The following is a 27,916-nucleotide window of genomic DNA, read 5'->3' on the forward strand; positions in this document are numbered from 1 at the left end:
CTGGTGAGGAAAGTGAGTTAATGAAATCCATAGACGATCCAAAGCCAGGAAATGCTGGCATGTCAGCTGGGAGGGAAAAAAACGATATACTGGGCCATCAGAAAGTTGGACATTTGGGCAAAAGGAACAAAACAAGATTCAACCTGGAAAAATGGAAGGTGGTGAAATTAACCCGTATTATTAATATGCATTAGGCAGAGTAGACCACAAAAGGAAGGAAGACTAGAGACAAGTTTATGATTTTATGTAGTAAATCAAAAGTTAAATCTGAGGGAAGGACCTACAGACTGGGGCTGGAAGGAGGCTGAGGGCTTTGTGGGAGTGCAGTTGCCCATGAGGACTTCTTTCCTGATCCCCTTCCTTCCTTGTCGGGATCACAAAGTCAAAGAAGGTGAAGAGGCTAACAACGGTGATTTACAAAGACAGCAAGGAGGAACTAAGTCTGTCTGGGCCGAATCTGGGCGTCTGAGCTGGAGCAACAGGACCCAGACAACCATCTCAGGAAATGAGTGAATGAAAAGAGGGGGTCGGTGAATTATTTAGCCCAAGAACAACGCTGCCTAGACCGGGGGAGGCGAGGGAGAAGACAATCTCAGAAAAGGAATTTTGACAGTGAGAACGCTAGTTAAGATACAGCACTCCAGGCCCCCTGATGTCCGTTGTTTGATGTCAATAAAGACCCAAGAGGATTATGCATCCGCAAGCCTTGCGTATTCGGAGACATCAATAAAGTCTGGACTTGGGGCGGGTAGGGGGGGCCGGGGTCACGTCCAGGCGACTTGGGTCAGCTCAGGTGCTCCTCTGAAGCATAGAGCTGGAGTGAGTGGGGGCGAGACTTGCCGCTAGGATAATTTTTTTTTTTTTAAGTTAGGGACATTCAAGCAGTAGTAATAGGGACAGGGAGGGGGCTCTCTCTCGGGCCAGGAATGTGGGGGCGGCCTGAGGAGGAGCGGGGCCCCGCGCAGGAGACGCCGGCGGGTGGGGTCGGGGGACCGGGGAGCCGAGGCCGAGGGCGGGAAGGGGCCGGGCCGGCGCTGGGGGCGGGCCCAGGCGCGGTGGCGGTGGCGGGGGCTGCGGCGCGGGGGGCGGGGCGGCCGGGCCCGGGACACCCCCTCCCGGTCCCCTGGCGGGGCAGCGTCGGCTCTGGCAGCACTGGAGGAGGCGGCGGCGTCCGGAGGGCGACTTGCGGGGCGCGCAGGCCGCCGTGCACCCGGGACGCTTCCCCCTCGGGGACCCTCCGCTGGCTTCTCCGCCGCGCCGTCCCGCGGGAGTCGGCAGGACCCCGGGCGGGCGGCGCGGGCGGCACCATGAGGCGGCAGTGGGGCGCGCTGCTGCTTGGCGCCCTGCTCTGCGCACACGGTAAGCGGCGCCCGCCGGGAAAGTTTGTCCCTGGGTCCGGCCGCTGCAGGACTCCCCTCCCGGTACCCGGACGGCGCGGGCTGGGGCCTGAGACCCCTCGCCCTCGCTCCTAGCCGTGGCCCTGGGGCTGTGTGCTGGGGAGTGGACCCGGAGCGGCCCCGCTCCAGCAGCCCGAGCGGGGGCATCAGCGGAGGCGCTCCAGCGGGCTCGGGTCTGGGCCGGGGCGCGGGTAAGGTCCGGGGCGTTCGTTTGCTCGCCCTCCCTCACTGCTCTTTTAAGAGCGGGGGCTGCTTCCCTTTAAGGTTAGGACCGGGGCTCTGTGTCCTTGGTGCGAATGAATGCGTGCGAAGAAAGGGAGGCGGGCGAAGAGGGTCGCTAAACCCGTAAATTGTAAATAGCTCTCCTTCCTGGGGCTGGGGGCTCGGGCGGGTTGTGGAGAAGGGCCCCGGTGGAATCTGAGTACTTGGGCACCGGGATTCCTCTACTTGGAGAACAATTCCCGGACTCCAGGTCTTGCTCCCACCAAGGGACTCTGGGACACTGTTTGCGGGCAGCATCTCCCCTCGGCAGTGTTTCGGGGTCCCTCTCTTGGCTGCGGCCAGTCAATTTCCAGCCCTGGATCGTCCCCAGGGGAGGTGGTTGGAAAGGGGGAAGAGGAGAAATATAGGGGAAAAAACTGCTGGAAGGCTCCCTCAGATCTGCCCTGGCCGGGGCAGGGGGGCTGGGGGCGGGTATCCCTGAACCCCAGAAAGCAACCTCCCGGCCCGCGCGGCGGGGTCCGGGCCCTCAGGGGAGCTGGACGGCTGCAGCAGGACTCCTTGGTGCCCATACCCCCTGTTGTGTGTGACTAGGGCTCCGGTGGAATCGGCTTCTCCGCGGCCTCTTAACGACCGTGGGTGCACCCCGTGATTGAGCAGCTGCCTCTAGTTTGTGCCCAGAGATCAAAGAACTTTGATCTTTGAACCCCAGCCCTATTCACCCATCGCTATTCATCGTGGCGGGAGTTCCGAGTCTCCCCATTTTCCTCGCAGCCCCGATGTAGGGAGCTGGGGCTCAGAATGAAGGGGTCTGCAGATCCTGCCTGGCCTTGCACCCGTTCTTTATTTCACGTAGGACAGCTCGTGTGGAAAAAGTCAGTGCAGATTTCGGAACTTGCCTGGCAGGGCGTGGAGATGTCTGGGCACTCGTTTTAAAGATTGGTTTACCTCCCAAATCCAAAACAGAGTTTTCATGTCTGTTATTTAAACTACCTGTGGGTTTTCAGGGGCTTTTTCCGTGTCCTCTCCAGCCCGGACTGAGCCCTTTCTCTCTGAGGAGCGGTAGCCTGGCCGGCCCACGTTCCGCTCCGCTCTGCGCTCTCCCCTCCCCGGCTCTCCTGGATGGTTATTTGTAGCCTCTTTGGCGTGTTGGGACAGCGGCCCTACTGGGGTAGGAATGTAGCTGTTCTTCCCACCACATGGGCCCCTTAAAGGGACAGCTTTGCTTTTTGGGGGGTTTCCCCCTTCGGGTTGCAAGGGAAGGGGATGGAACTTTCCTCTCGGCCCCCTGGAGGAAGTTTTGAAAAAGATCAAGGGAAATGGCAAGGCACTGCGGAAAAAAAAAAAAAAATTAGGGTTAAAACGGATACCAACAAAGCCAGAGAGGAGATTGTCGCCTTCTGCCCTAGGGAAGGGGGAGCTGGAAGGTTCTGGGCTGAGACTGGCCAAGAAGATTTTACTGCTCCAGAGCTGTCAACGCTGCAAATATTACATGTGCATAGAGGAAGGGGGTGAGAATGGGGGGAGAGAACTGCGTATGTCTAATGTTTCACAGAAAAAGAATGGGAGGATTCGTGGTAACTCTTTTAGGCTTCTTTTTTTTTTTTTTTTTTTTTTTTTTTTTTGGAGAGGGTGTCACTCTGTTGTCCAGGCTGGAGTGCAGTGGGGCAATCATAGCTCACTACAACCTCGACCTCCCAAGCTCAAGTGATCTTGTCATCTCAGCCTCCTGAGTAACTGGGACTACAGGCATGCACCACCGCACCCTACAAATTTTTGGTTTTTTTTCTAGAGATGGGGTTTCACCATGTTGCCAAGGCTGGTCTCCAACTCCTGGACTCAAGCAATCCACCTGCCTCAGCCTCCCAAAGTGCTGATATTACAGGTGTGAGCCACTGTGTCCAGCCCAGGTTTCTTTTTAAGGAAAAAAGTTTAATAGAAATGTCTAAGCATGGAAAGCTTTCTGTGCACATGTTTGTAAGGGTAGGCAGTGGCGTGAAGGTATACACATCACCTGGCCTGATACTGAGCCACCCTCGGCAGTCTGGAGGGGTCAGATTCACAGTTCACCAGTGAGATTGAGCAGTTTCAGAGCCTGGAACCAGCACAATGAAAAAAAACAACCAAAAATACCACCAACACATCTTTTGTACTGACAATTCCAGGGGCTCAGGGAGACAGCAGTTGTGATAAATGTAGTAGTAGATCCATTAGGCAGACCTGACCTCAGCAAGGCATGAATTAAAGACACTAAAGTTTGAGGTGACATTGGGAGGCTGAGACTAGCGGATCACTTGAGGCCAGGAGTTCAAGACCAGCCTGGCCAACATGGCGAAACCCTGTAATTTTGTAAAAATACAAAAATTAGCCGGGCATGGTGGTACATGCCTGTAGTCTCCAGCTACTTGAACGGGTGAGACAGGAGAATTGCTTGAACCTGGGAGGCAGAAGTTGCAATGAGCCAAGATCGCTCCACTGCACTCTAGCCTGGGCAACAGAGTGAGACTCTATCTCAATAAATACACAAAGTTTAAGGTGCTTATTTGGATGCTGGTAGTCCTTTGGGCTTTTCCTAGAGCGTATTGGTTTGGACTCAACCCACATAACTCTCCAACCTTAAAGATTTTGGAAGGAAACTTGATGGCTGGTAATAGCCCTTAGCATTTTCATCCTGAAGATTGAAGTAAAGGCATAGATGACAAGCATTGGAAGAGTGGAAACTGTGTTTGTTCTGGAGGTCTCATCCAGGTAAGGGAAATGTTAAAACTTCCTGCCTAGGTGTGCTTGGGTAGATAGAAGGTCGTATCTGAGAATAAGTGCAGAGCAATTGAGCTGAGACTGGTCTCCTTTCCATCTCGCTGTTGTCGTGACCATGGTTGTCATGGTGCTTGAGTGACCTTGTCCTTGATCTGTTGGACTTGTGAAACATACTTGGCTTGTCACTGATTTTGGATTTCCTCTTCTGTACCCTGATGAATATCGGATAACATCTTTTGGACTGGCACGTGGTATTAAGAATGACAGGTGCAAGGGAACCAAGTCTGGCCATGTCTGATACAGAGCACATTGGGTATGTCCATCTTCTGGGCCAGCAAAGAACACAGGAGGTCACAGAAGACAGAGTGTTTTATAGCTGTTCGCTCACTCTTTCTGCTGATTAACTGCCAGTCTTAACTGTTAGAAGGAAAATGGGAGAAATTGTTTATGTTGCTGCCCCTTTAAAGAAAAAATAAATACTGAAGGTTCCTGAATAGGAACAGAATTTCAGGGACTACTTTAAGAAGTAGTCTTGTCTTTTCTATGATTGGGCAAAATTATGAGACAGTCTGTGCCCTTGGTCGACTGGGTCTGTTAGCCTGTTCCAGCCACGGTCTCTCTACATTCCTTGATGCAGCTTAGCCACGAGTTTTGTCACAGTTGCCTGGACATGGGGCATCTGGGCCCCAGACTATGTCTGGACTGCCATCTCATCTTTAGCAGCGGAAGCCCTCCTCCCCTCCTCAGCCTGTGAGGATTCAGTGTCCCAGGGAAGACTCGGTGCTGACTGGTTAGCTGGCAGAGCCTGAGTTTGGCCTTATAAATAGTTCTGATGACTGCATGGGTTTGCCACTCTCACTCCGGCTTAGAGCTGGCAAGGATGAGTTCTTCCTCGTACAATCGGGAGCATTCCTCAAACTGGGCTCCACACCCATTCACTTGTTCATTCATTCAGCAAGCACACATATGTCAAGCATTAATATAATCACTGTATACGAAGCTTGGTAATTAAGAAGCACCCACAGACCTGGGTTTGAATCTTGGCTCTGGCAATTCTTGGTGACCCTGTGCAAAATCTCCCTGAACCTCAGGGTCGTTACCTGCAAAGGTGAGTAGGGTAGAGGAAGGAAAGTAGTAATAAATTATCACATAGGAATATCATAAAACTTACATGAGATAATAGCATGTTCAAACCATGCAGCACAGAGCTTGGCAACTACTGTGTTACTATAGAGCTAGATAAAAGCTGTAAGCAAAGTCAGGTAAGTGGATCAGAGATGATTCTTGGCTTTAGAACATGGGAGCCAGGTAAATAATTATGCTACCGTGTGCCGTGCTAAAATTGAGACTTACTCCTTCATTCATTGCAGCTGGTCTTTTGCTTGTCTCTTTTAAAGATCTGCCCCTTCTTTCTCCCCTTGAAAACGTGACAGAACCGAAGCATAGTTCCCACTTGTGCCCACTCCTAGAAAAGTGATCTACTAAGCTATAGCATCAGTCTAGGGGAACTCATGTCACCTTAGTTCTCTTGAGAGAGGTCTGGGGAAATGGAGCTTTTCCTCTGAGAGCTTCCCTTCTTAAGTGGTCAGGGATGCAGCCTAGCAACTTCTCCCCCTATGATTCCTGTGACATGGGATGAGAGGGGCTGGCCAGGGACTCTTGTAGCTGGAACAGTTTAGAATTCCAAGCCCTCTCTCCCATTGGCCTGAGAAAGGAGTCAGGCTCCAGAGCTCATAAGGTAGTAATTGCCCCAATTTGGGAGCTGGGCTGTTGTGGAGCCTTCGTAGCTACCCTTTTCAATCAGGAAGCCTGTCAGTGTGCAGGCCTAATTGATGTGGGTCTCCAGCCCCGAATGGCCCCCAACCCCCAGCTCCTCCACCTCAAAGTTTGACCTCTGTTGTCTCTTTTGTTTCTTCTTTTTAAGTTGGTGCCAGTGATGTGATGTTTTTGGGAGCTGTGGAAAGTTGACCGTAACCAAGAGCAGCTGTTAAAAAGAGCCAATTCTCTAGCTTCCTGGCGGTCGTTTGACTCCATTTTCTGTTGTGCATTTTTGATTTAGCAAGAAGCAAACATCCTAGGTGCCCTTGAGCGCCTCTTACGCCCATCTAAGCAGACTTCATCCTTTCACTGCTCGTAGATTCCCATGCTGGCTCATAGATAAGCGGACTCACTGTTAGCGCTCCCTGACGCCCTGTTTCCCCTGCGGAATAGGACTCCCCCATCATTCAGGTTCGAAAGAGGAGGGCAGGGGCGCTGCCTGGGACCCAACTGGGGAAAGCCTAGCTGGGACTTGCTGCAAGCCCTGACTTGGCCTATGGGAGCTCCCCCTCACCTCTGTGCAGAGCTGAGGATCAGAGCGGCAAGCAGAGCCGGAAACAAAAGACTGGGAGCAAACCTCCCATCTGGCTGAGAGGCAGTGACACAGAGGTGCTGCTGCATAATTTATCACCGGAGCCAGAGGTATTCTGGAGCTGGGAAGCTCCTGGCTCCAGGCAGTGCCTTTTTGCAGGAGAGGTACGCTCCCTCTGTCTGGGTGTAGGGCGAAGCAGGTACAGGGAAGGGTATCGGGAGAGACACCTGATTAGCATGTGAAATAAAGAAGCTGCAAGGTTGTAAGTGCCTCCAGGGATCTCTCCAAGCTCGGCAGCTCCACTTCCTGTCACGCCTGGGGGGAGGTGGGGAGGGGTAGCCCTCTAAGTGTTCCCTTCCTATGTTCCCGTGGCCCCAGCCTTGGAGCTGGCCTGCAACCACGTGCCAGCATGGATGAGTACAACAGACAGCTTCTCTGTTGAGTTGACTGTAGCCTCCTTCTAACCAAGTGGACAGGCCAGGTTATGACATCCACAAGCCTAGCAAATAGGAAAGGGGAGCCCCAGGCTTTCCACCTTCCGGCCCTGGGCAGTTTAAACAAGAAGTTTCAACTACAGGCTCCAAAAGCCAGTAAAAGCCAACAACTCTACAATGTATCTTCCCCAAATGAGAATTTCTGCTCTTCTAGGAATGATCTCCTCCAATGACAATTTTTGCAAATTGTGGGAAGTGTGGATTTACAAACTGGGATATGCGGTCTAAAAAATCCAAATATATTTCTGGAGCAGTTAGCATTTTTGAGAGCTTTGCTGTGTCCCTGGCACTGTGATAAGCATTTAGTATATGATATCACATTTATCCCTCACAATATCCTTATGAGGTAGGTACCATTAGATTCCTGTCTTACATTGGCCAGGTGTGGCGGCTCACGCCTATAATCTCAGCACTTTGGGAGGCTGGAGTGGGTGGATTACTTGAGGTCAGGAGTTCGAGACCAGCCTGGCCAACATGGTGAAACCCTATGTCTACTAAAAATACAAAAATTAGCTGATGTGGTGGCACATGTCTGTAGTCTCAGCTACTCAGGAGACTGAGGCTGAGGTGGGAGAATCGCTTGAACCTGGGAGGCAGAGGTTGCAGTGAGCCAAGATTGTGCCACTGCTCTCTAGGCTGAGCGACAGAGCAAGACTCCATCTCAAAAAAACAAAAACAAAAAACAGATTCCCATCTTACAGATGGGAAACAGGCTTAGAGCAGTTTGCTCTCATACAAGTAGTGAGTAACTGAACCAGGATTTGAACCCAGAGTCTAAGCTGTTAACCCCCAATCCCATGCTACCTGTCGAAATAGAATATTTTCAAGCCAGGCTATCCCAGAAGATCTAGGTTGGGAAGGTCTATATTTCACCTTGGATTGACCTCTCCTCTCTGTTTTCAGACATCTCCTTCTCAGGGAGTCTCAATGCATAAGGAATTACTTCTCAGGTGCTTTTTGAGGGAGAGAGACTTTATTTACTTTTTTTTTTTTTTTTTTTTTTAAACAGGGTCTCACTCTATTGCCAAGGCTGGAGTGCAGTGGCATGATCATAGCTCACTGTAGCCTTGAACTCATGGGCTCAGAAGAAGCGAGAGACTTTAGAAGGCTTCCAGAAAATGTGGTTTGTTGCTCCCTGAGCAACCACAAACAAATGTAGTTTGTTACTGTGTGGACTTTCTGATTTGAGATGCAGGGGGAGAGGAAAGCAATATTTTGAGCAGCGCTTCACAGAGCACAGCCATGTTTGAGCCCTGTTGGATTTGTGAAATCTGTTGACAGCTTCCAGGTAGGGCAGGTAGAATTTTGAGGATCTATACCAAGACAGCCTGGCATTGGCTACATTACTGGGTTGAGAGAGAGGACATATCCAGATGAAGATAATGGGATTAGTACAAATAACAAGAACAAAAATAACAGCTGTCTAGTATGAACTTCATATGTATTATCTCATTTAGACCTCTTAGCAACCCTATGAAATAGATACTGTTGTTACTCCTGTTTTACAACAGTGGAAACAAATCCATTTCTTAATTGCTTTAGGTTCTGGATTCTCTCTCCTGTCCTTGGCTCCTCAGAATTAGTTGGTGATAAATTAGCCAAGGATCTGCCGGGTGTGGTGGCTCATGCCTGTAATCTCAGTGCTTTGGGAGGTTGAGAAAGGCGGTTCACTTGAGGCCAGGAGTTCGAGACCAGCCTGGTCAACATGGAGAAACCCTGTCTCTACTCTAAAAATACAAAAGTTAGCCGGGTGTGGTGGTACATGCCTGTAGTCTCAGCTACCTGGGAGGCTGAGGCAGGAGAATGGCTTGAACCTGGGAGACGGAGGTTGCAGTGAGCTGAGATTGTGCCACTGCACTCCAGCCTGGGTGACAGAGCAAGACTCCATCTCAAAAAAAAAGGCAAGGATAAAGGATACCATGTGCCTCAAGCTCTTCCAGAGAAAGGCAGTAAAGCAAGACTGTGGTTATTCATGCCACCAACTTAACCCATGGGGGGTGGTACTGCTGCCTGGTACATGGTAGGGTTTTTAAACATCTCAAGTCCTAAAATAGCAGGTCTTAATCATGGAGTGGTTGGATGTGACAGTTCTGGGGTAAGCCAAATCTTTAATAGTAATAGCAAGAGCTATTATTTATTGAGCACATAGTATGTGCCAGGCAGTCCTTTTTATGAATTAACTAATTTATTTCTCATAACTTCCCTGTAAGGTATGGGCTTTTATTGTCCCAATTTTCCTGTTGAGAAAATTAGATAGAAAGAGATTAAATAACTGCCCAGGGTCAGACAGCTAGGAACTAGCAGAGTCAGGATTTTTATCCTGGGAAGTTTTGTTCCTATGTGCTTAACATTATGTTCTTCTGCCTCATAACTTTGGAGGCTAACCATTAAGGACTTCTTTTCTATATGTAACAGTAGCAAGAGAGGGCTGATCTTGCTTGGATCTGTAATCACGTGCCTGATAGTATCCCTTTTGAAACGACCCACTGAGGAGAAGACTGCACCTGGTAGATTTTCCAAACCAACCAAGTTAAGCTGGCCTCTAGGGATCAGGGGAATAAGAGGGACCATGGGACAGAAATAAGTAGAGTCATGGCGTGTCCGTTTTACAGCTGGATAATACAGCTGGTGAAAGAACTCTTGTAGGAGAAAGGAGTAAACAAAACCTGGATAGGACTAAGAGGCTGCCTTGCAAAGGAAAAGATACGTGTTCTCTTGGGTACTGGTTAGGTAGGAAATAGCTACTTTTATTTATGATATTCTGAGTCCCTTTTCTTTTGACTCCAGCTTTCATAAGATTTTAAAGGAGTGTTTCATTCATTCATTCATTCAACAAACTTGTATTTATTGCTGCCAGTGGATAAAAGGAGAGAGGCATATGCTAACATGCTTTATAAATGAATGGTGATTCCTCCTTTTCTCGTTGTAATCCTAATACCTTCCACACCGGGGTAGCCACCAGACTCCAGAACACTCACAGGGCATTCCTTAAGCCTTCTCATCTCTGGTTCAACTTGAAAAAGCTGCTCTGTAGCTGTGTGTAGTCACGGTCTACCCATGTGCCTCCACGTGACAGGTGTGGTCCACCTTCAGCTGTGCATTCTGTGGAATGGTGGAGAGCAGCGCCTCTCAACACTTGAGTGTGCATCGGTGTCACCTGGAAAGCTTACTGAAAGTCCAGACTCTGAGATCACACTAAGAGAAGAATACTAGTTTAAGTATCAGAATGGGGCTGCCATCCTGGCTCTCCCACATACCTCATGACCTTGGCCAAAGCAGGTGCCCTTACAAGTTGAACAGGCCCTGCAGTCATTGCTCAGGGTTATTGTAATGATTCAATGAGAATGCAAGTGCATATGCAAAAGTAGCTTGCACACTAAAGAGAAATTGCAAAGTATAATTATTTGTTATCAGAAGCACTGTTCCTTCCTGGACCAACAACACTCCAGTGCTGATTCAAAAGTGCTGGGATGCCAGACTTTCCCCGCTTCATTACTTTACCTTCAGGCGAGGGAAATAAGTCTTTACCTTAGCAGTAACCAGAAAGAGGTCACTGTGTGAGACCCATAAACTCACTGCATATTTGCTATTGGAGAACACATCAAAGAGAAGGACCCAGAAGTTGTAAATTCCCCCTTTTGACCTTGGGGTTTTGGAGATTCTTGCAAGAGTAATACCATTTATTGGGAAGCAGTATAATCACCTGCCTGGGTGTGAATGCTGGCCTCAACCCTTAGTACTTGTGCAATCTATCTACAGACTTAACCTTTCTGTGGTTCATTGTCCCCAGCTGTAAAGTGGTGATAATATTAGGTTGGCGCAAAAGTAATTGCGATTTTTGTCATTAAAAGTAATGGCAAAAACCACGATTGCTTTTGCGTCAACCTAATAACACTACCACCTCCAAGGGTTGTTGAGAGCCTTCCGTGATGTCGCATACGAAAAGTACTTAGTAAAGTACTCGGAGGGCACCTGGTAAGTATTTAATAAATGATGGCGCCGGGCACAGTGGCTCACACCTGTAATCCCAGCACTTTGGGAGGCTGAGGTGGGCGGATCATGAGGTCAGGAGTTCAAGACCAGCCTGGCCAACATGGTGAATCCCCGTCTCTACTAAAACTACAAAAATTGGCCAGGCGCACTGATGGGCACCTGTAATCCCAGCTACTCAGTAGGCTGAGGCAGGAGAACTGCTTCCCAGGAGGCGAAGGTTGCAGTGAGCCAAGATCGTGCCACTGCACTCCAGCCTGGGCAACAGAGCAAGACTCCATCTTGGGAAAAAAAAAATGATGGTTGTATTATTATGAAGCTTTTGCTGTGTGTTAGCCCTGTGCTAAGCAGTTCATATGGGTTAATCTTTACAAAGCCCTTTGAGGTAGAACTATTCATATTCCCATTTTATGGATGAGGAAACTGAGGCCTGGAGGGATTAACTTGCTCAAAGTTGTAGAATTTGTGGTAGAACCAAGATTTGAAGCTTCGTCTCTCTGACTCTAGAATCTCTGTTGTCTACTACTAAGTTAGGGTGTCTTGTATACCAGATGGATGGTTCCCTTCTTTCCTTTATATCAGGGGTGTCCAGTCTTTTGGCTTCCCTGGGCTGCATTGGAAGAAGGATCGTCTTGGGCCACACATAAAATACATGAACATTAACAACAGCTGATGAGCTAAAGAAAAAAGAAATCACAAATAATCTCATGTTTTAAGGAAGTTTACGAATTTGTGTTGGGCCGCATTCAAAGCCGTCCTGGGCCATGCAAGTCACAGTTTGGACAAGCTTGCTTTACATGAAAACAGTGAGAAATTGGTAAGGTGGCGGGAGTGGGAGAGATGAGATGTAAAAGGTAAGATTTTAGTTCACCTCTAGAGAAAAATCCTATGAGCACATTAACATATATCCCAAAAGCTGGATAGCTTCATGATCAAAGATGCCTTGCAGAGAGACCTTTTCCATGGTGAATCGCATTAGGTGGAGGGGCTAGAGCCCAGGCCCCTGGAGGCTAAGGGAGCTTGTGGTGCGGCTGGCAGCTTTCAAGGCCAGAGCATAGCAGAGTGTTCTAATTCAACACTTCTTAAAATGAAGGCTGCATTTTGCCACCCACAGTCATTTGTTTTCTTTCTTCACTCACCATTCTTTTCCTTAAAAAGGGTTAAAAGCTGCCTTTATGATCACAGCCAGGACTTGAGTGAAAAGGCAGAATTCCACCTCTGAGGACCCCAAAGAGACAGCAGTTGTCCAGAAGAGCTGGCTTTTTGGAGTATAATGTGTCTGTTTACTGTATGAATGCCCAAGTCAAGCGTTTGCCTGACCGGTGGCTGCCCGCCCTTCACTGCAGCGGATGCTGAGATGTTGATTTGACATGCAGGAAGTCAAGGCCCTTCAACTGCCTGCAACTAACTTGATGCCCACCGATGGAATGCTTTGTTCCTAAAGTCTGCGCGGGGAACTCAGGACTTCTGTTATCACTCAGCCAAAGGCGGGGGTGGGGCCCTAAAGAAACAAAAGAGCTTAAGGTTCTTCCCTACCAGTAGCCTTTTCATTTGCACGCAGCCCCAGGACTCTTCTACACTTGCTCTATTCTGGTACTCCAATTTTTAATATCAAAGCCTTTTGGGAAAATTTAACCCCCACGGCCCCACATCTACACACCCCTGCATCCGCACACCCCAGCGTCCATTATTGAACATCTTTGGTGTGCCAAGGCACGAGGTTAGTTTTTTCCACCTTTATTTTCTTATCTAATCTTTGTTGCTTTTTTTTTTTTTTTTTTTTTTTTGAGACGGAGTCTCGCTCTGCCGCCCAGGCTGGAGTGCAGTGGCCGGATCTCAGCTCACTGCAAGCTCCGCCTCCCGGGTTTACGCCATTCTCTGGCCTCAGCCTCCCGAGTAGCTGGGACTACAGGCGCCGCCACCTCGCCCGGCTAGTTTTTTGTATTTTTTAAAGTAGAGACGGGGTTTCACCGTGTCAGCCAGGATGGTCTCGATCTCCTGACCTCGTGATCCGCCCGTCTCGGCCTCCCAAAGTGCTGGGATTACAGGCTTGAGCCACCGCGCCCGGCCTTTTTTTTTTTTTTTTTTTTTGAGACAGAGTCTCCCTGTGTTGCCCAGGCTACAGTGCAGTGGCGTGATCTCTGCTCACTGCAACCTCTGCCTCCGGGGTTCAAGCAATTCTTTTGCTTCAGCCTCCCCGGTAGCTGGGACTACAGGCGTGCACCACCATGCCCAACTAATTTTTATATTTTTAGTAGAGACAGGTTTTCACCATGTTGGCCAAGCTGGTCTCAAACTCCTGACCTCAAGCCCACCTCAGCCTCCCAAAATGCTAGGATTACAGGTGTGAGCCACCAGGTTCAGCTCCTTGTGGCTTTTTTACAAACAAGAAAACTGAAGCTTAGGGAGCTATGTGACTTGCACAAGGTCACCTGGCTGGTGGATGGAACCCAAGTCTGTCTGCTCCAGGTCCAGTGCATTGTCCTCTGCCCAACCTCCTCCTCCAGTTCCCCCCCTCCACCCGCCCCATCTTCCTCTCTGTCCTTATCACACCTTTCATGCTGAACTCCCCTCTGGTACATCCCCACTCCATACTGTGTGTGGTTAGCAGCATTTCTCAACCTCTATTGATGTTTTGGGCCAGATAATTCTTTATCACAGGGGCCTGTCTGCACGTTATAGAATTTTTTTTTTTTTTTTTTTTTTTTGAAGCAGAGTTTCGCTTCTGTTGCCCAGGCTGGAGAGAAAGGGCACGATCTCAGCTTACCGCAACCTCTGCCTCCGGGGTTCAAGTGATTCTCCTGCCTAAGCCTCCCAAGTAGCTGGGATTACAGGTGCCCACCACCATACCTGGCTAATGTTTGTATTTTTAGTAGAGACGGGGGTTTCACCACGTTGGCCATGCTGGTCTTGAACTCCTGACCTCAGGTGATCCGCCCACCTGGGCCTCCCAAAGTGCTGGGATTGCAGGCATGTAATCCTGTATAGAATTATACAGTTATAGAATCTTTAGCAGCATCCCTAGCTTCTACCCACCAGATGTCAGTAAGCACCACCAAGCATGACAACCAAAAATGTCTCCAAACATTGCTAAATGTCCTCCAGGGGACAAAATATCCCCAGTTGAGATCCACTGATTTAGCCTTATCCTTTTTCTCACCATGATACCCCAGGAAGGGGATCTGTGTACTGGGGAGCCCCATCACATGGAGTGGGATTAAACATCTTTGCTGTTCAGTCCAGCTAGAGTTCACCAAAAGGGTGCCTGTAGCTGTGCTGAGCCCGTCATAGTACTGAAGTTCCTCAGGCTGTGTTGTCCAGGATCTGAGTGAGAAAAACCCTCCTCCCTTCTCAGAGTTCTCAGGCCAGAAAGGATGGAGTGGGGGCAGGAGCAGCTGGGTCTTTTAGTGCTTCCTGGGGAAGAATCCTCTACCCTGCATTTGCAGAGAGACCCGAAGAGACAGGAGCACTGGACTTGGAGCAAGGCCTTCCTGTGAGGTCTAGAGACACTGCACCTCACAACTGGACCTCACTTGGCTTCCGCAGGAAATCCTGCATCTTTTTTTTTTTTTTTTTTTTTTTGAGACAAGGTCTCACTTTGTCACCATGACTGGAGTGCAGTGATGAGATCATGGCTCACTGCAGCCTCAACCTCCTGGGCTCAAGTGATCCTCCCACATCAGGCTCCCAAGTAGCTGAGAGTACAGGCGTCCACCACCATGTCTGGCTAACTTTTGTAAATTTCTTTTCTGTAGAGACAGGGTTTCACCATGTTGCCCAGGCTGGTCTCAAAACTGCTATGCTCAAGGGACCCACCACCTCAGTCTCTCAAAGTGCTGATATTACAGGCGTGAGCCACCGCGCCCAGCCCAATCCCGCATCTTTTCTAGGGCAGCTGATTCCCATAGCATGTGGAGGGAGAGGGCCAGGCCTCAGTTGAGAATCTGGTGAAAGCTGTGATTCCTTACACAGAAACGTACATTATACCTGTAGCATCAGGGATTCACAGATCCCGAAAGCCAGCCAGCCAGCCAGCCATCCATCCATCCATCCATTCATCCATCCATCTGTCTATCCATCTGTCCGTCCATCCATTCATCCATCCATCCATCCATCCATCCATCCATCCATCCATCCATCCATCCATACTTCGCAGGCTAGGAAGTTCTACCTTATGCTCACACTTACTCTTGGGGTTGAAATGGAGAGGGAAAGTTCTAGAGCTCTCTCCCTGCTTTTGGAGGGCATGGCAGCACACCTTTTTATCCCAGGCGCTGAGCCCTAGACTAGGCCAAGGAATTGTAATGTGAGACAAGGATGTACATCAAGGAGATGAGCTGCGAGAGAAAAGCTGGACCAGGTACAGAGTATAGGAGGAAGGGTGACAATTTCGAGCTGACTCCTTCTCTGTTTCAGCCCAGACTGAGGGCAGGGCCCAGCTGAGGGGAGGAAGAGGAGAAGAAAGGAAGCGGGAGAGATGAGCCATGCACTGCGGCCCCCTCCTTCCCCAGCTGCGAGCAGAGCAGCCCAGCGGGTTGGATGAATGCTGGGAGGGGGGAGAGTGACCCTGGCAGAACCCTTTGTTCCAGCTGAGGCTGGAGCGGGGCACTGAGCCATTCACACGCCATCCCAGGGCATCCTGCTGGGCACGCTGGGGAGGGGGCACAGCAGCCGGTCATGGGACTTGGCCAGGCAGATAGCTCGATGCTCAATAGGGAAGCCCAGCTGCGTGCTGCTGAAGCCGGGGGAGGGGCTGCATCTGCCAGCCTTCCTCAAGGCTGTGGCCTGTGCCACAGACAGGAAGGCCCTGGCAGGTCCCAGTTCCTCTGCCCTGAGGTGGCCTTGGGGACTCACAGCAGCCCACCCTGCTTCCTGCTCCCCTGTGTGGATTCCTTATCTTAAAGAGGCTCCAGCATTTTAATTACACCATTAGTTCTTGCCCTCCCTGGCCAACATCCCAGGGTCTGGTCCAGGACAGAGGCAGAGCATCCGTATCTCAACCTAGTTTTGGTGAGAAGGATATGGAAACCTCTCAACATCACCCCTTCTGTCCCTTGTTCCTCTTCTTCAAGAGCACCAAACCTCTGAGTGGCATTATTTGTTATTTTGGGGTTTTTTTTTTTTCTTTTTTGAGGCAAGGTCTTGCTCTGTTGCACCAGCTGGAGTGCAGTGGTGTGATCATAGCTCACTGCAGCCTTGACCTCCCAGGCTCAAGCAATCCTCCCACCTCAGCCTCCCAAGTAGCTGGGACTACAGGCACGTGCCACTACCCCCAGCTAATTTTTTAGTTTTTTGTAGAAACAAGGTCTCACTATGTTGCCCAGGCTAGTCTCGAACTTCTGGGCTCAATCAATCCTCCAATCTCAGCCCCTCAAAGTGCTGTGATACAGGTATGAGCCACTGTGCCTAGCCTAGGTGGCATCATCTGTCTCTGGGCCCTTAGAGGTGCTATGCAAAAAAGCCCTGTCATAGAGGGGGTCACCTGGACTCTTTGTAAGCCCAAAGTCAGAGGGTATCTTCTGGATTGTTTGTGCCCTGGAGTAGGCATGGTTTTACCGACTGCATCTCCCTTGAAGTGTCACTGTGACTCTCCCGGTGACAGTGCCCCTTAACTAGGCCCCTCTACCTTCCCCTTGGAATGGGCTTTGGTTGAGTGGGAGCTGAGCCCTCACTGATTCCTCTTCCCTCTGCCCAGGCCTGGCCAGCAGCCCCGAGTGTGCTTGTGGTCGGAGCCACTTCACATGTGCAGTGAGTGCTCTTGGCGAGTGTACCTGCATCCCTGCCCAGTGGCAGTGTGATGGAGACAACGACTGCGGGGACCACAGCGATGAGGACGGATGTAGTAAGTACCTCCCCAGAGGCAGTGGGAGGTGGTGGAGAGGGACCCGGGCGTAGGGGGCAAGGACAAGGCTGATGGAGGGTTCTCGGCATCAACTGTGTTGGACTCAGAGAGTTGGTCTTTTGCAAGCTTAATAGATACTGACGTTTGGGTAGTTTCTTCACTCTATATGGCTCTAACTCTCCTGTGTTTCTTTTTGTTGGTTCATGCATATATGTCCAAGAAAACAAACTTGAAAACAAGTATAAAAGAAGAGAACACACTTGAAACAACAGGGAGTTTCTTTAAATAGGTCTCTCTGTATTTATGTGAATATATGTTTATGTATAGGTACTGCATATTTGTGCATTTTAAAATTTATATACTATACACAAATATTGATTATTTCTATGTTTCTTATTTTGGTATTTTGTACAATAAAACCTTTTTTTTTTCTTTTTTTTTTTTTTGAGACAGGGTCTCATTCTGTGGCCCAGGCTGGAGTGCAGGGGCGTGATCTTGGCTCACTGCAACCTCCACCTCCCAGGTTCAAGTGATTCTCCTGCCTCAGCCTCCCGAGTAGCTGGGACTACAGGCATGTGCCACCATGCCCGGCTAATTTTATATACTTTTAGTAGAGATGAGGTTTCAACATTTTGGCCAGGCTGTTCTCGAACTCCTGACTTCAATCCAGCCACCTCAGCCTCCCAAAGTGCTGGGATTACAGGCATGAACTACCACACCTGGCCACACCTTTCTTAGTGATATAAACTTTGTAAGAAATCTTGTATTTTCTTAGGCTGGGCACGGTGGCTCACGCCTGTAATCCCAGCACTTTGGGAGGCTTAGGCCGGCAGATCACGAGGTCAGGAAATCGAGACCATCCTGGCTAACACCGTGAAACCCCATCTCTACTAAAAATACAAAACAATTAGCCAGGCGTGGTGGCGGGCGCCTGTAGTCCCATCTACTTGGGAGGCTGAGGCAGGAGAATGACGTGAACCCGGGAGGTGGAGCTTGCAGTGAGCCGAGATTGTGCCATTGCACTCCAGATTGGGCAACAGAGCGAGACTCCGTTTAAAAAAAACGAAGGAATTTTATATTTTCTTTAAATGTCCCTTTTCCCCTAGCATGGTAACATCTGCACAGTTGGCCAGGGTGACCTGTCTTGGATATATAGAAATATCCCTGCTAAGCCAGTTGTCTGGATTAGAGGTGCAATCTCTGACCTAACTGTGACATCTATGTCTGAGGCTGGCTAATTAGTCTAATGGGAACGGAGGTACAACCTGGACCTCATTAACCCTAACCAGTTCAGCTAATTGTGTTGATGATAAATGCTTCACTTTCATGTAGCATTTTCATAGGCATTATATCAAAAGGCCTCTATGAACTGGGTATAATTATCCCCATTGTACAGCCAAAAAGACGTCAGCTCAGAGAGGGTAAATGACTTGCTCAGAGTGCTACGTAATTAACTGGAAATTGAGCCCAGGTGTGTCAATCATTTAACAAGACGAAAAGAGGGGAAAAAAGCGCTTCTTTCTCTTGCTCATGTTTTTCTTATGCTTTCCTAGTGCCTGTGAGTTCTTTGGGTTATTCTTCTTCCCCTGCCCTGTGAACCCTTCACCACAATTCCCTTCTGAATCTCTTAGCTGTAGTTTCTGCTAAGCTTCTCCATCAGCTGGGGATGAGCCTAGGAGTCAGTAAGGAAGGACTATAAAACAGACAGGGGGCTGGGTGTGGTAGCTCACACCTGTAATCCTAACATGTTGGGAGGCCGAGGCAGGTGGATCTCTTGAGTCCAGGAGTTCGAGACCAGCCTGGCCAACATGGCAAAAACCCATCTCTACTAAAAATCCAAAAAAAATTTTAAAAATTAAAAAAAAGCCAGGTGTGGTGGTGGGCACCTGTAATACCAGCTACTCGGGAGGCTGAGGCATGAGAATTCCTTGAACCCAGGAGGTGGAGGTTGCAGTGAGCTGAGATCACACCACTGCACTCCAGCCTGGGCGACAGAGTGAAACTCTGTCTCCAAAAAAAAAAAACAAAAAACTCCCCGGGTATGGTAAAGCATGCCTGTAATCCCAGCTACTCGGGAGGCTAAGGCAGGAAGATCATCTGAGGTCAGGGGATCGAGACCAGCCTGGCCAACATGACGAAACCCTGTCTCTACTAAAAATGCAAACAACAAAACAAAACAAAAAAAAAAAACTCCCTGGGTGTGGTAAAGCATGCCTGTAATCCCAGCTACTCAGGAGGCTGAGGCAGGAAGATCACCTGAGGTCAGGGGTTCGAGACCAGCCTGGCCAACATGATGAAACTCTGTCTCTACTAAAATGCAAAAAATGCAACAACAACAACAACAAAAAAAAACAAAAAACAAAAAAAAACCTCCCCCGGGTGTGGTGAAGCATGCCTGTAATCCCAGCTACTCAGGAAGCTGAGTCAGAATCGCCTGAACCAGGAGGCAGAGGTTGCAGTGAGCCGAGATTGCACCACTGTACTCCATCCTGGGCGACAGAGTGAGACTCGGTCTCAAAAAAGGAAAACAAAAAAGACAAGGGAATTTGGAGTAAAAGGCTATCTGGCCTAGTTGAGCCTGACTAAGTATACCAGGTTGATCGACTTTTCCTTCCTTTTCCTGGGATTCAGTGCTACCTACCTGTTCCCCTCTCGACTTTCACTGTGACAATGGCAAGTGCATCCGCCGCTCCTGGGTGTGTGACGGGGACAACGACTGTGAGGATGACTCGGATGAGCAGGACTGTCGTGAGTGTTGGCAGGGGCTGGGCGGACTCCATTGAGTTCTATTGGGAAAGGATTTTCAATCAGAAAGCGATGCCCCAGGTCCACATGGACCCTTGTGTTTTCAGCACTTGGTCCTGTCCTTTTACTTCCTCTCGCAGTCAGAAAAGCTGCTGAGAGGCAGCCTCCTCCTTCGGAGCCCTCGGGGCAGCACTGGAGCTACTTGACTGCTCCGGAGGGCTTTAAGTCAGGCTTCCAGGCACCAGACCCCCATGCCTGCAGCAGCCTGACTGTCCTGTGTCCACAGCCCCCCGGGAGTGTGAGGAGGACGAGTTTCCCTGCCAGAACGGCTACTGCATCCGGAGTCTGTGGCACTGCGATGGTGACAATGACTGTGGTGACAACAGCGATGAGCAGTGTGGTGGGTGGCCCCAGTGGGGGGAGGCAGACACGGTGGCCAGTGGGTGGCCTGGCCATAGGAAGAGATAGCAGCAATGGCCCCAGCACTGCCAAACCTTGAACTGCCCAGATATCTGGAGCAGCTAGAGGAAGGCAGAGGGAGCAGAGCCGCTCAGACCCCGGAGAAACTGCGGACCAGGAGGCTGAGGCCCAGTCTCTCCAGGGCCCCCGTTCTTCACGGAGTGTCTGCACTGACTCTGGGGTGCCTTTCAGGGCCTGGGTCAGACCAAAGCCAGTGAGGTTGCGGAGTCAGAGAGGAGGGTGAGAGGGTTGCCTGTGGGGCCCTCTCAGAACTGCTGTCCCATCGCATCCCCCAGACATGCGCAAGTGCTCCGACAAGGAGTTCCGCTGCAGTGACGGAAGCTGCATTGCTGAGCACTGGTACTGCGACGGTGACACCGACTGCAAAGATGGCTCCGATGAGGAGAGCTGTCGTGAGTGGCCCCAGACCTCAGGCTGTTGGGTTGGATGAGGACGCATGGTTCTGCCCATGGGCTAAGGGTGAGGCTGAGGGGTACATATACCAAGGGCAAGGAGCATGGGTGCCTCAGCAAGAGCTCCTCCTGGGCTGAGCTAGGGAGGGACCAAGTTCCCCAGGTGGGAAAGGAAGGCTCCCTTTGGTCCACCTGAATATGGGCGTCTATAAGGGCTGTCCCAGATGAAACCTGGTTGCATCTCGCTTGAAGAAGCTCTCCTGCCTGAACATCCTGCCTGCTTGAGGAATCAAGGCCCCTCCATCCAGGCCTGAGTGTGTGCCCCTCCCCACCCCTGCCTTCCTTCCAGCCTCAGCAGTGCCAGCACCCCCCTGCAACCTGGAGGAGTTCCAGTGTGCCTATGGCCGCTGTATCCTCGATATCTACCACTGCGATGGCGACGATGACTGCGGAGACTGGTCGGACGAGTCTGACTGCTGTGAGTGCTCCGGGCAGCTGGGAGGCGGGGAGGCCAGGCTGGGAAGAACTCCTCGGGTGGCAAGGCACAGGTGCCAGCTGGGGCAGGAGTTCAGAGAGGAGTTTCTGGTTTTTCTGGTCCCTCTTGGGAAGAGATGGAGGAACTGGGATTCTGGGACTGTGGCCTTCTAGTCTGCCATGGGACACTGTGCACAGACTGGCTAGAGACAGAAGTCTCATGTTTCCCTAGCCTCCCACCAGCCCTGCCGCTCTGGGGAGTTCATGTGTGACAGCGGCCTGTGCATCAATGCAGGCTGGCGCTGCGATGGTGACGCGGACTGTGATGACCAGTCTGATGAGCGCAACTGCAGTGAGTGGGGGAATGGAATTAGGCTGGGCTTGAACTAAGGAGAAGGCTTGTGGAGCCAAAGAGGCCCCTACCGGCTAGGCACGGTGGCTCACGCCTATATTCCCAGCACTTTGGGAGGCCGAGGCGGGTGGATCACTTGAGGTCAGGAGTTCGAGACCAACCTGGGCAACATGGTTAAACCCCATCTCTAGCCGGGTGTGGTGGCTCACGCCTGTAATCCCAGCACTTTGGGAGGCCGAGGCGGGCGGATCACGAGGTCAGGAGATCGAGACCATCCTGGCTAACACGGTGAAACCCCGCTTCTACTAAAAATGCAAAAAATTAGCCGGGCGAGGCGGCGGGCGCCTGTAGTCCCAGTTACTCGGGAGGCTGAGGCAGGAGAATGGCATGAACCCAGGAGGCGGAGCTTGCAGTGAGCCGAGATCGCGCCATTGCACTCCAGCCTGGGCGACTAAGCGAGACTCTGTCTCAAAAAAAAAAAAGAAAAAAAATAAAAATAAAAAAATAAACCCCATCTCTACTAAAAATACAAAACTTAGCCGGGTGTGGTGGTGGATACCTGTAATCCCAGCTACTTGGGAGGCTGAGGCAGGAGAATCGCTTGAAGCCAGGAGGCAGGGGTTGCAGTGAGCCAAGACAGCATCCCTGCACTCCAGCTTAGGTGACAGAGTGAGATGACATCTCAAAAAAAAAAAAAAAAAAAAAAGACAAAGAGGCCATTACCCATAAATCTTGAAGACACTGGGTAAGACCACCATGTACAGTTGTGTAGGTCGTGCACTGTGCAGAGGCAATATGTTCAAAGGGAAGCCAGTCACATAATAGATTTATATACTCATCATGGCAGTTTTCCAGCAGATGGCAGTAAAGTGTCTTGAGGAAAGGATACCTTTTTCTGATTCACACAAAGACGCCATATAGACCAGCTGTGATCCTGGTGTCAAGAGTGGCATGGGTACTGACATAAGCTGCAGCTTTGGGTGGCAGGGAGAATTTCAGGCTGAAATGGGGCCCACCTTTCATTAGGCCTTTGCTTTGCCCAGCCACCTCCATGTGTACAGCAGAACAGTTCCGCTGTCGCTCAGGCCGCTGCGTCCGCCTGTCCTGGCGCTGTGATGGGGAGGACGACTGTGCGGACAATAGCGATGAAGAGAACTGTGAGAATACAGGTGGTGTCTCCCGGGGTGCCCCAGAACCCTTAGCCTATAGTTGGGGTGGAAGGGTGGAAAAGAGGGTGTTATTGCTGTCTTTCCAGTCGGGTTGAGGTTTTACCAGTGTAAAATCCAGGAGCACCATTAAACTGCGGCCTTATGGCCTGGAGCACGGTATCAGAGCTGCGAGTTTCAATTGCCACTCCTAACTCACACACAGCCAGTGCCTTTAGCTCTGGTCTACTGAGGAAGGACTACCTTCCGTCTGGCAGCCCCCATGGGTGCTCCCCGGCCATACTCAGTACTGAGCATGTGGATGTAGTTTTTCATTCTGTTCCATATTCCTCACCATCCCACTGTGGTGTCCTGGGGAGAAAGCGAATGCAGACATTCAGCCAGCCCTGTCTGAGCTGCTTCCTGCCCAGGACCCTCACCCTCCCACCTTGAGTCTCATCTGTCTCCAGCTTACCCTAGAAAATGACAGGCTCCCATCTCTTTGTTGACCCAAGCCCTGCCTTGCTGTGACCTGACCCTCCCTCTCCCTAGGAAGCCCCCAGTGTGCCTTGGACCAGTTCCTGTGTTGGAATGGGCGCTGCATTGGGCAGAGGAAGCTGTGCAATGGGGTCAACGACTGTGGTGACAACAGCGACGAAAGCCCACAGCAGAATTGCCGTGAGTGTCCCCAGTGGGCAGACCTGGCCCATGGTTTGTGGCCGAACCCCACCCATAGGGTTCAAAGGGAATCCTCCCTCAGGACTCTTGCAGCTTTGGGAGCTGTTGTTCCTGGTCCAGGTGGAATGCCAAGTTGGCTGTCTGGGGGAGGATTCTGGGCTCAACTCCCAACTCTGGCTTGGCTGGCACAGGGCCCCGGACAGGTGAGGAGAACTGCAATGTTAACAACGGTGGCTGTGCCCAGAAGTGCCAGATGGTGCGAGGGGCAGTGCAGTGTACCTGCCACACAGGCTACCGGCTCACAGAGGATGGGCACACGTGCCAAGGTGAGCTGAGGCCTGGTTTGCAGCAGAGTCGGGGTTCTGAGCAGGGGCAGCAGACAGGCAGCTGTGTTTCCTACGGGTCAGGCATGTGAAGGCTGTGACCTCATTTCATCCTCACAATAACCCTAGGAGGTGGGGATCATCCTTCCCATTTCACAGATGGGGAAACTGAAGCACAGAGAGGATAAGTAGCTTACCAAAGGCCACACAGCTGGTGAGCAGCAGAGTTGGGATTCCAGCCCAGGTCTGCATGACCTTAAAGCCCTTAACCATTTCTTTTTTTTTTTTTTTTTTTGAGATAGAGTCTTGCTCTGTCACCCAGGCTGGAGTTCAGTGGTGCAATCTCGGCTCACGGCTGCCTCCGCCTCCTGGGTTCAAGCAATTCTCCTACCTCAGCCTCCCAAGTAGCTGGGACTATAAGTGTGTGCCACCATGCCCGGCCGCCCTTAACTATTTCTTAGACAACCTTCCCACTAGGCCTGGAAAGTAGATGGGGATGTGGGCAGAAAAGCAGCTCCGCAGCCTGGGAGCGGGGGTGGGAGGACGACAGAAGGGAGATCTCTTGACGTGCCTGGTGTTCCCAGATGTGAATGAGTGTGCCGACGAGGGGTATTGCAGCCAGGGTTGCACCAACAGCGAAGGGGCTTTCCAGTGCTGGTGCGAAACAGGCTATGAACTACGGCCCGACCGGCGCAGCTGCAAGGCTCTGGGTAAGGGCTGTTGGCACTTGGCTGGGTGGGCAGAGGGCTGAGCATGGAGGAAGGCCACGTGCTCTGGTGCTCAGGGATTTGCAGAGAGGTAGAGAGATTTCCATCGCAGTAAAACGGAGCAACAGTTGCATTCTGAGCCCCAAGAAAAGCTGCCGTGGTGGAGTGGGGTGGGGAGGGGTGGAGGAGTATAGTTTAAGGGTTGCTACTCTTCTGGTACTGATGCTGACAGCCTGGGGCATGCCCTTGTGGGCACATGGCTCTATCAGTCAGCTGAAGACCTGCTGATGGGTACCAGGGGCGGCTCTGAAACCCAGTGGGGACCCCATGTTTATACTGTGTCCCAGGGCCAGAGCCTGTGCTGCTGTTCGCCAATCGCATCGACATCCGGCAGGTGCTGCCGCACCGCTCTGAGTACACGCTGCTGCTTAACAACCTGGAGAACGCCATTGCCCTTGATTTCCACCACCGCCGCGAGCTTGTCTTCTGGTCAGACGTCACCCTGGACCGGATCCTCCGTGCCAACCTCAACGGCAGCAACGTGGAGGAGGTTGTGTCTACTGGGCTGGAGAGCCCAGGTAGGGAATGAGCCCCCATGGAGAGGGGCAGAGCCATGCCACATGCGCAGCAACGGTGGGAGGAGCAGGCCAGTGGTTTGCAAACCTTAGGCAGCAGCACATCTTTTTCTTCCAGGGAAATCTTAGCTGGAGCTCTAATATAGAAAACATTTGTTAATATATATCAATTTTATAGGTTCAAATATAACATTTGCTTATGATTGAACTCAGTCAGTGAGAATAATCAGAGCACGTTGGTGGTTGTAATCATGGGAGGGGAATCAGATTGATGGATGACAGAGTTTCTATCAGCCTTTGCATCTAGTTTATTTCTGAATTTTGTTTCAATTGCTTAGTATTAAGAATATTCAGATTGACCTGGATAAGTATATCAAAATGTTTTATAGATTTTAAAAAAATAGGCCAGGTGCGGTGGCTCACGCCTGTAATCCCAGCACTTTGGGAGGCCGAGGTGGGCAGATCATCTGAGGTTGGGAGTTCGAGACCAGCCTGACTGACATGGAGAAACCGCATCTCTACTAAAAATACAAAAGTTAGCTGGGTATGGTGGCGCATGCCTGTAATCCCAGCTACTCAGGAGGCTGAGGCAGGAGAATTGCTTAAACTCGGGAAGCAGAGGTTGTGGTGAGCCAAGATCGTGCCATTGCACTCCAGCCTAGGCAACAAGAGCAAAACTCCGTCTCAAAGGAAAAAAAAAAAAAACAGGCCAGGAGTGGTGGCTCACGCCTGTAATCCCAGCACTTTGGGAGGCTGAAGCAGGTGGATAACCTGAGGTCAGGAGTTTGAGACCAGCCTGGCCAACATGGCGAAACCCCATCTCTATTAAAAATACAAAAGTTAGCCAGGCGTGGTGGCACACACCTGTAATTCCAGCTACTTGGCAGGCTAAGGAAGGAGAAACGCTTGAATCCAGGAGGTGGAGGTTGCAGTGAGCCAAGATCGTGCCACTGCACTCCAGCCTGCGCAATGGGAGTGAGACTCCATCTCAAAACAAACAAACAAACAAACAAACAAACAAACCACAGAAACAGCTCACTTGGCAATCTCAGACTATTTTACAAACAGGTGAAGTGGTCAAATTCTAATTTGGTATCAAGCACATTGGACTCAAATGCTTAGAGAACTTCTGAAATGCCTCTGCAAAACCCTAGATGACAATTTACAAACCCCAGGGTCAGAGCAGTGGGGGACCCTGGGAATGCGTCAGGGAGACGGAATTCAGGAAGTGAGGTATGGTTGGCTGTGAGGAGGAAGTGCATGCCCTTGGACAGTTACTTGACTTTTTTGTGCCTCACTTTCCTCATCCTCATGGAAATTACAGTATCTAGCTCACAGAGTTGTGATGCTTAAATGAATTCATGTATCTAAAATGATGACAATAGTGCCTGGCCCAAGAAATTGCTTCCTGTAAGAGTTTGCTCTTGTTACTATGGGAAAGGGGAGCCTGGGTTGACTCCTTGACATTTTTTGTGCTGCTTCTCACCAGGGGGCCTGGCTGTGGATTGGGTCCATGACAAACTCTACTGGACCGACTCAGGCACCTCAAGGATTGAGGTGGCCAATCTGGACGGGGCCCACCGGAAGGTGCTGCTGTGGCAGAACCTGGAGAAGCCCCGGGCCATTGCCTTGCATCCCATGGAGGGGTAAGTTGTATCTCAGGCTGCTGAATCTCTCTTGCAACTTCTCGGGACAGCTCCCAGGCTACCGGACTAGATGCTCTGGGGGTACATCTTCAAAGTGTGGTGTAGCTGGGCCTGGTGGCTCATGCCTGTAATCCCAGCACTCTGGGAGGCCGAGGCGGGCAGATCACCTGAGGTCAGGAGTTCGAGACTAGCCTGGCCAACATGGTGAAACCCCGTCTCTGCAAAATACAAAAATTAGCCAGGCATGGTGGCGGGTGCTTGTAATCACAGCTACTCAGGAGGCTGAGGCAGGAGAGTCGTTTGAACCCAGGAGGTGCAGGTTACAGTGAGCTGAGATTGCGCCACTGCATTCCAGCCTGGGCGACAGAGCGAGACTCTGTCTCAAAAAAAAAAAAAAAAAAAAGGTGTGATGTTATGTTAATAACATGGGCCCGGCCGGGCCTGGTGGCTCAAGCCTGTAATCCCAGCACTTTGGGAGGCCGAGACGGGCGGATCACGAGGTCAGGAGATCGAGACCATCCTGGCGAACACGGTGAAACCCCGTCTCTACTAAAAAAAATACAAAAAACTAGCCGGGCGAGGTGGCGGGCGCCTGTAGTCCCAGCTACACAGGAGGCTGAGGCAGGAGAATGGCGTAAACCCGGGAGGCAGAGCTTGCAGTGAGCTGAGATCCGGCCACTGCGCTCCAGCCCCGGCGACAGAGCGAGACTCCGTCTCAAAAAAAAAAAAAAAAAACATGGGCCCTGTCCCCCACACACTTGAGTCTGGATCCTGGCTCTGTAGTAACTGGCTATGTGGCCTTGGGCCAGTTAATCTCTGTCTGCCTTGTTTACTCATTTCTAAATTGGCGATTAAAAAAAATACTTCCGTCATAGTTGTGTGAAGATTAAATGAGGTGATGCATTTTAAATTGCATATAATACACATTAGATAAGTTGTAGGTGTTTAGTATTTTTATTATTAGCTCATAAGGTTGACCTAATTAATACAAATTAAGTTATTAGTAATTCATAAGAATTGTAATTAATTATTATTGCCTAAAAATTAATAGAGGGGCTGGGCACAGTGGCTCACACCTGTAATTCCAGTACTTTTGGAGACCCAGGTAGGAGGATCACTTGAGTCCAGGAGTTCAAGACCAGCCTGGGCGACATAGTGTGGCCTCATCTCTACAAAAAAATTTTTTAAATTAGCCTGGCTTAGTGGGTGCATGGCTGTAGTCCCAGCTACTTGGGAGGTTGAGGTGCAAGGATGGCTTGAGACTGGGAGGTCGAGCTTGCAGGGAGCCATGATTGCAACACTGCATTCCAGCCTGGGTGACAGAGTAAGACCCTGTCTCAAAAAAAAGTT

At 50.6% G+C, this 27,916-nt stretch overlaps 1 protein-coding gene across 1 annotated transcript in view; it reads left to right on the forward strand.

The window, feature by feature from the left end:
* Positions 1-1,132: 1,132 nt before the first annotated feature.
* The window catches only part of LOC105471718 (LDL receptor related protein 4), a 61,354-nt gene continuing 34,570 nt past the window's right edge, over positions 1,133-27,916 (forward strand). The window contains exons 1-13 of the mRNA XM_071074729.1: positions 1,133-1,359; positions 16,903-17,049; positions 19,681-19,797; positions 20,081-20,194; positions 20,550-20,666; positions 21,016-21,144; positions 21,373-21,492; positions 22,536-22,661; positions 23,190-23,315; positions 23,507-23,641; positions 24,223-24,348; positions 24,693-24,923; positions 26,410-26,566. Of these exons, the coding sequence (XP_070930830.1) occupies positions 1,308-1,359; positions 16,903-17,049; positions 19,681-19,797; positions 20,081-20,194; positions 20,550-20,666; positions 21,016-21,144; positions 21,373-21,492; positions 22,536-22,661; positions 23,190-23,315; positions 23,507-23,641; positions 24,223-24,348; positions 24,693-24,923; positions 26,410-26,566 (1,697 nt within the window). The 5' untranslated portion in view covers positions 1,133-1,307. The remainder of the gene's footprint in view (positions 1,360-16,902; positions 17,050-19,680; positions 19,798-20,080; positions 20,195-20,549; positions 20,667-21,015; positions 21,145-21,372; positions 21,493-22,535; positions 22,662-23,189; positions 23,316-23,506; positions 23,642-24,222; positions 24,349-24,692; positions 24,924-26,409; positions 26,567-27,916) is intronic.

Source organism: Macaca nemestrina, chromosome 12 (genome assembly GCF_043159975.1).
Source record: "Macaca nemestrina isolate mMacNem1 chromosome 12, mMacNem.hap1, whole genome shotgun sequence".
Taxonomy (NCBI): domain Eukaryota; kingdom Metazoa; phylum Chordata; class Mammalia; order Primates; family Cercopithecidae; genus Macaca; species Macaca nemestrina.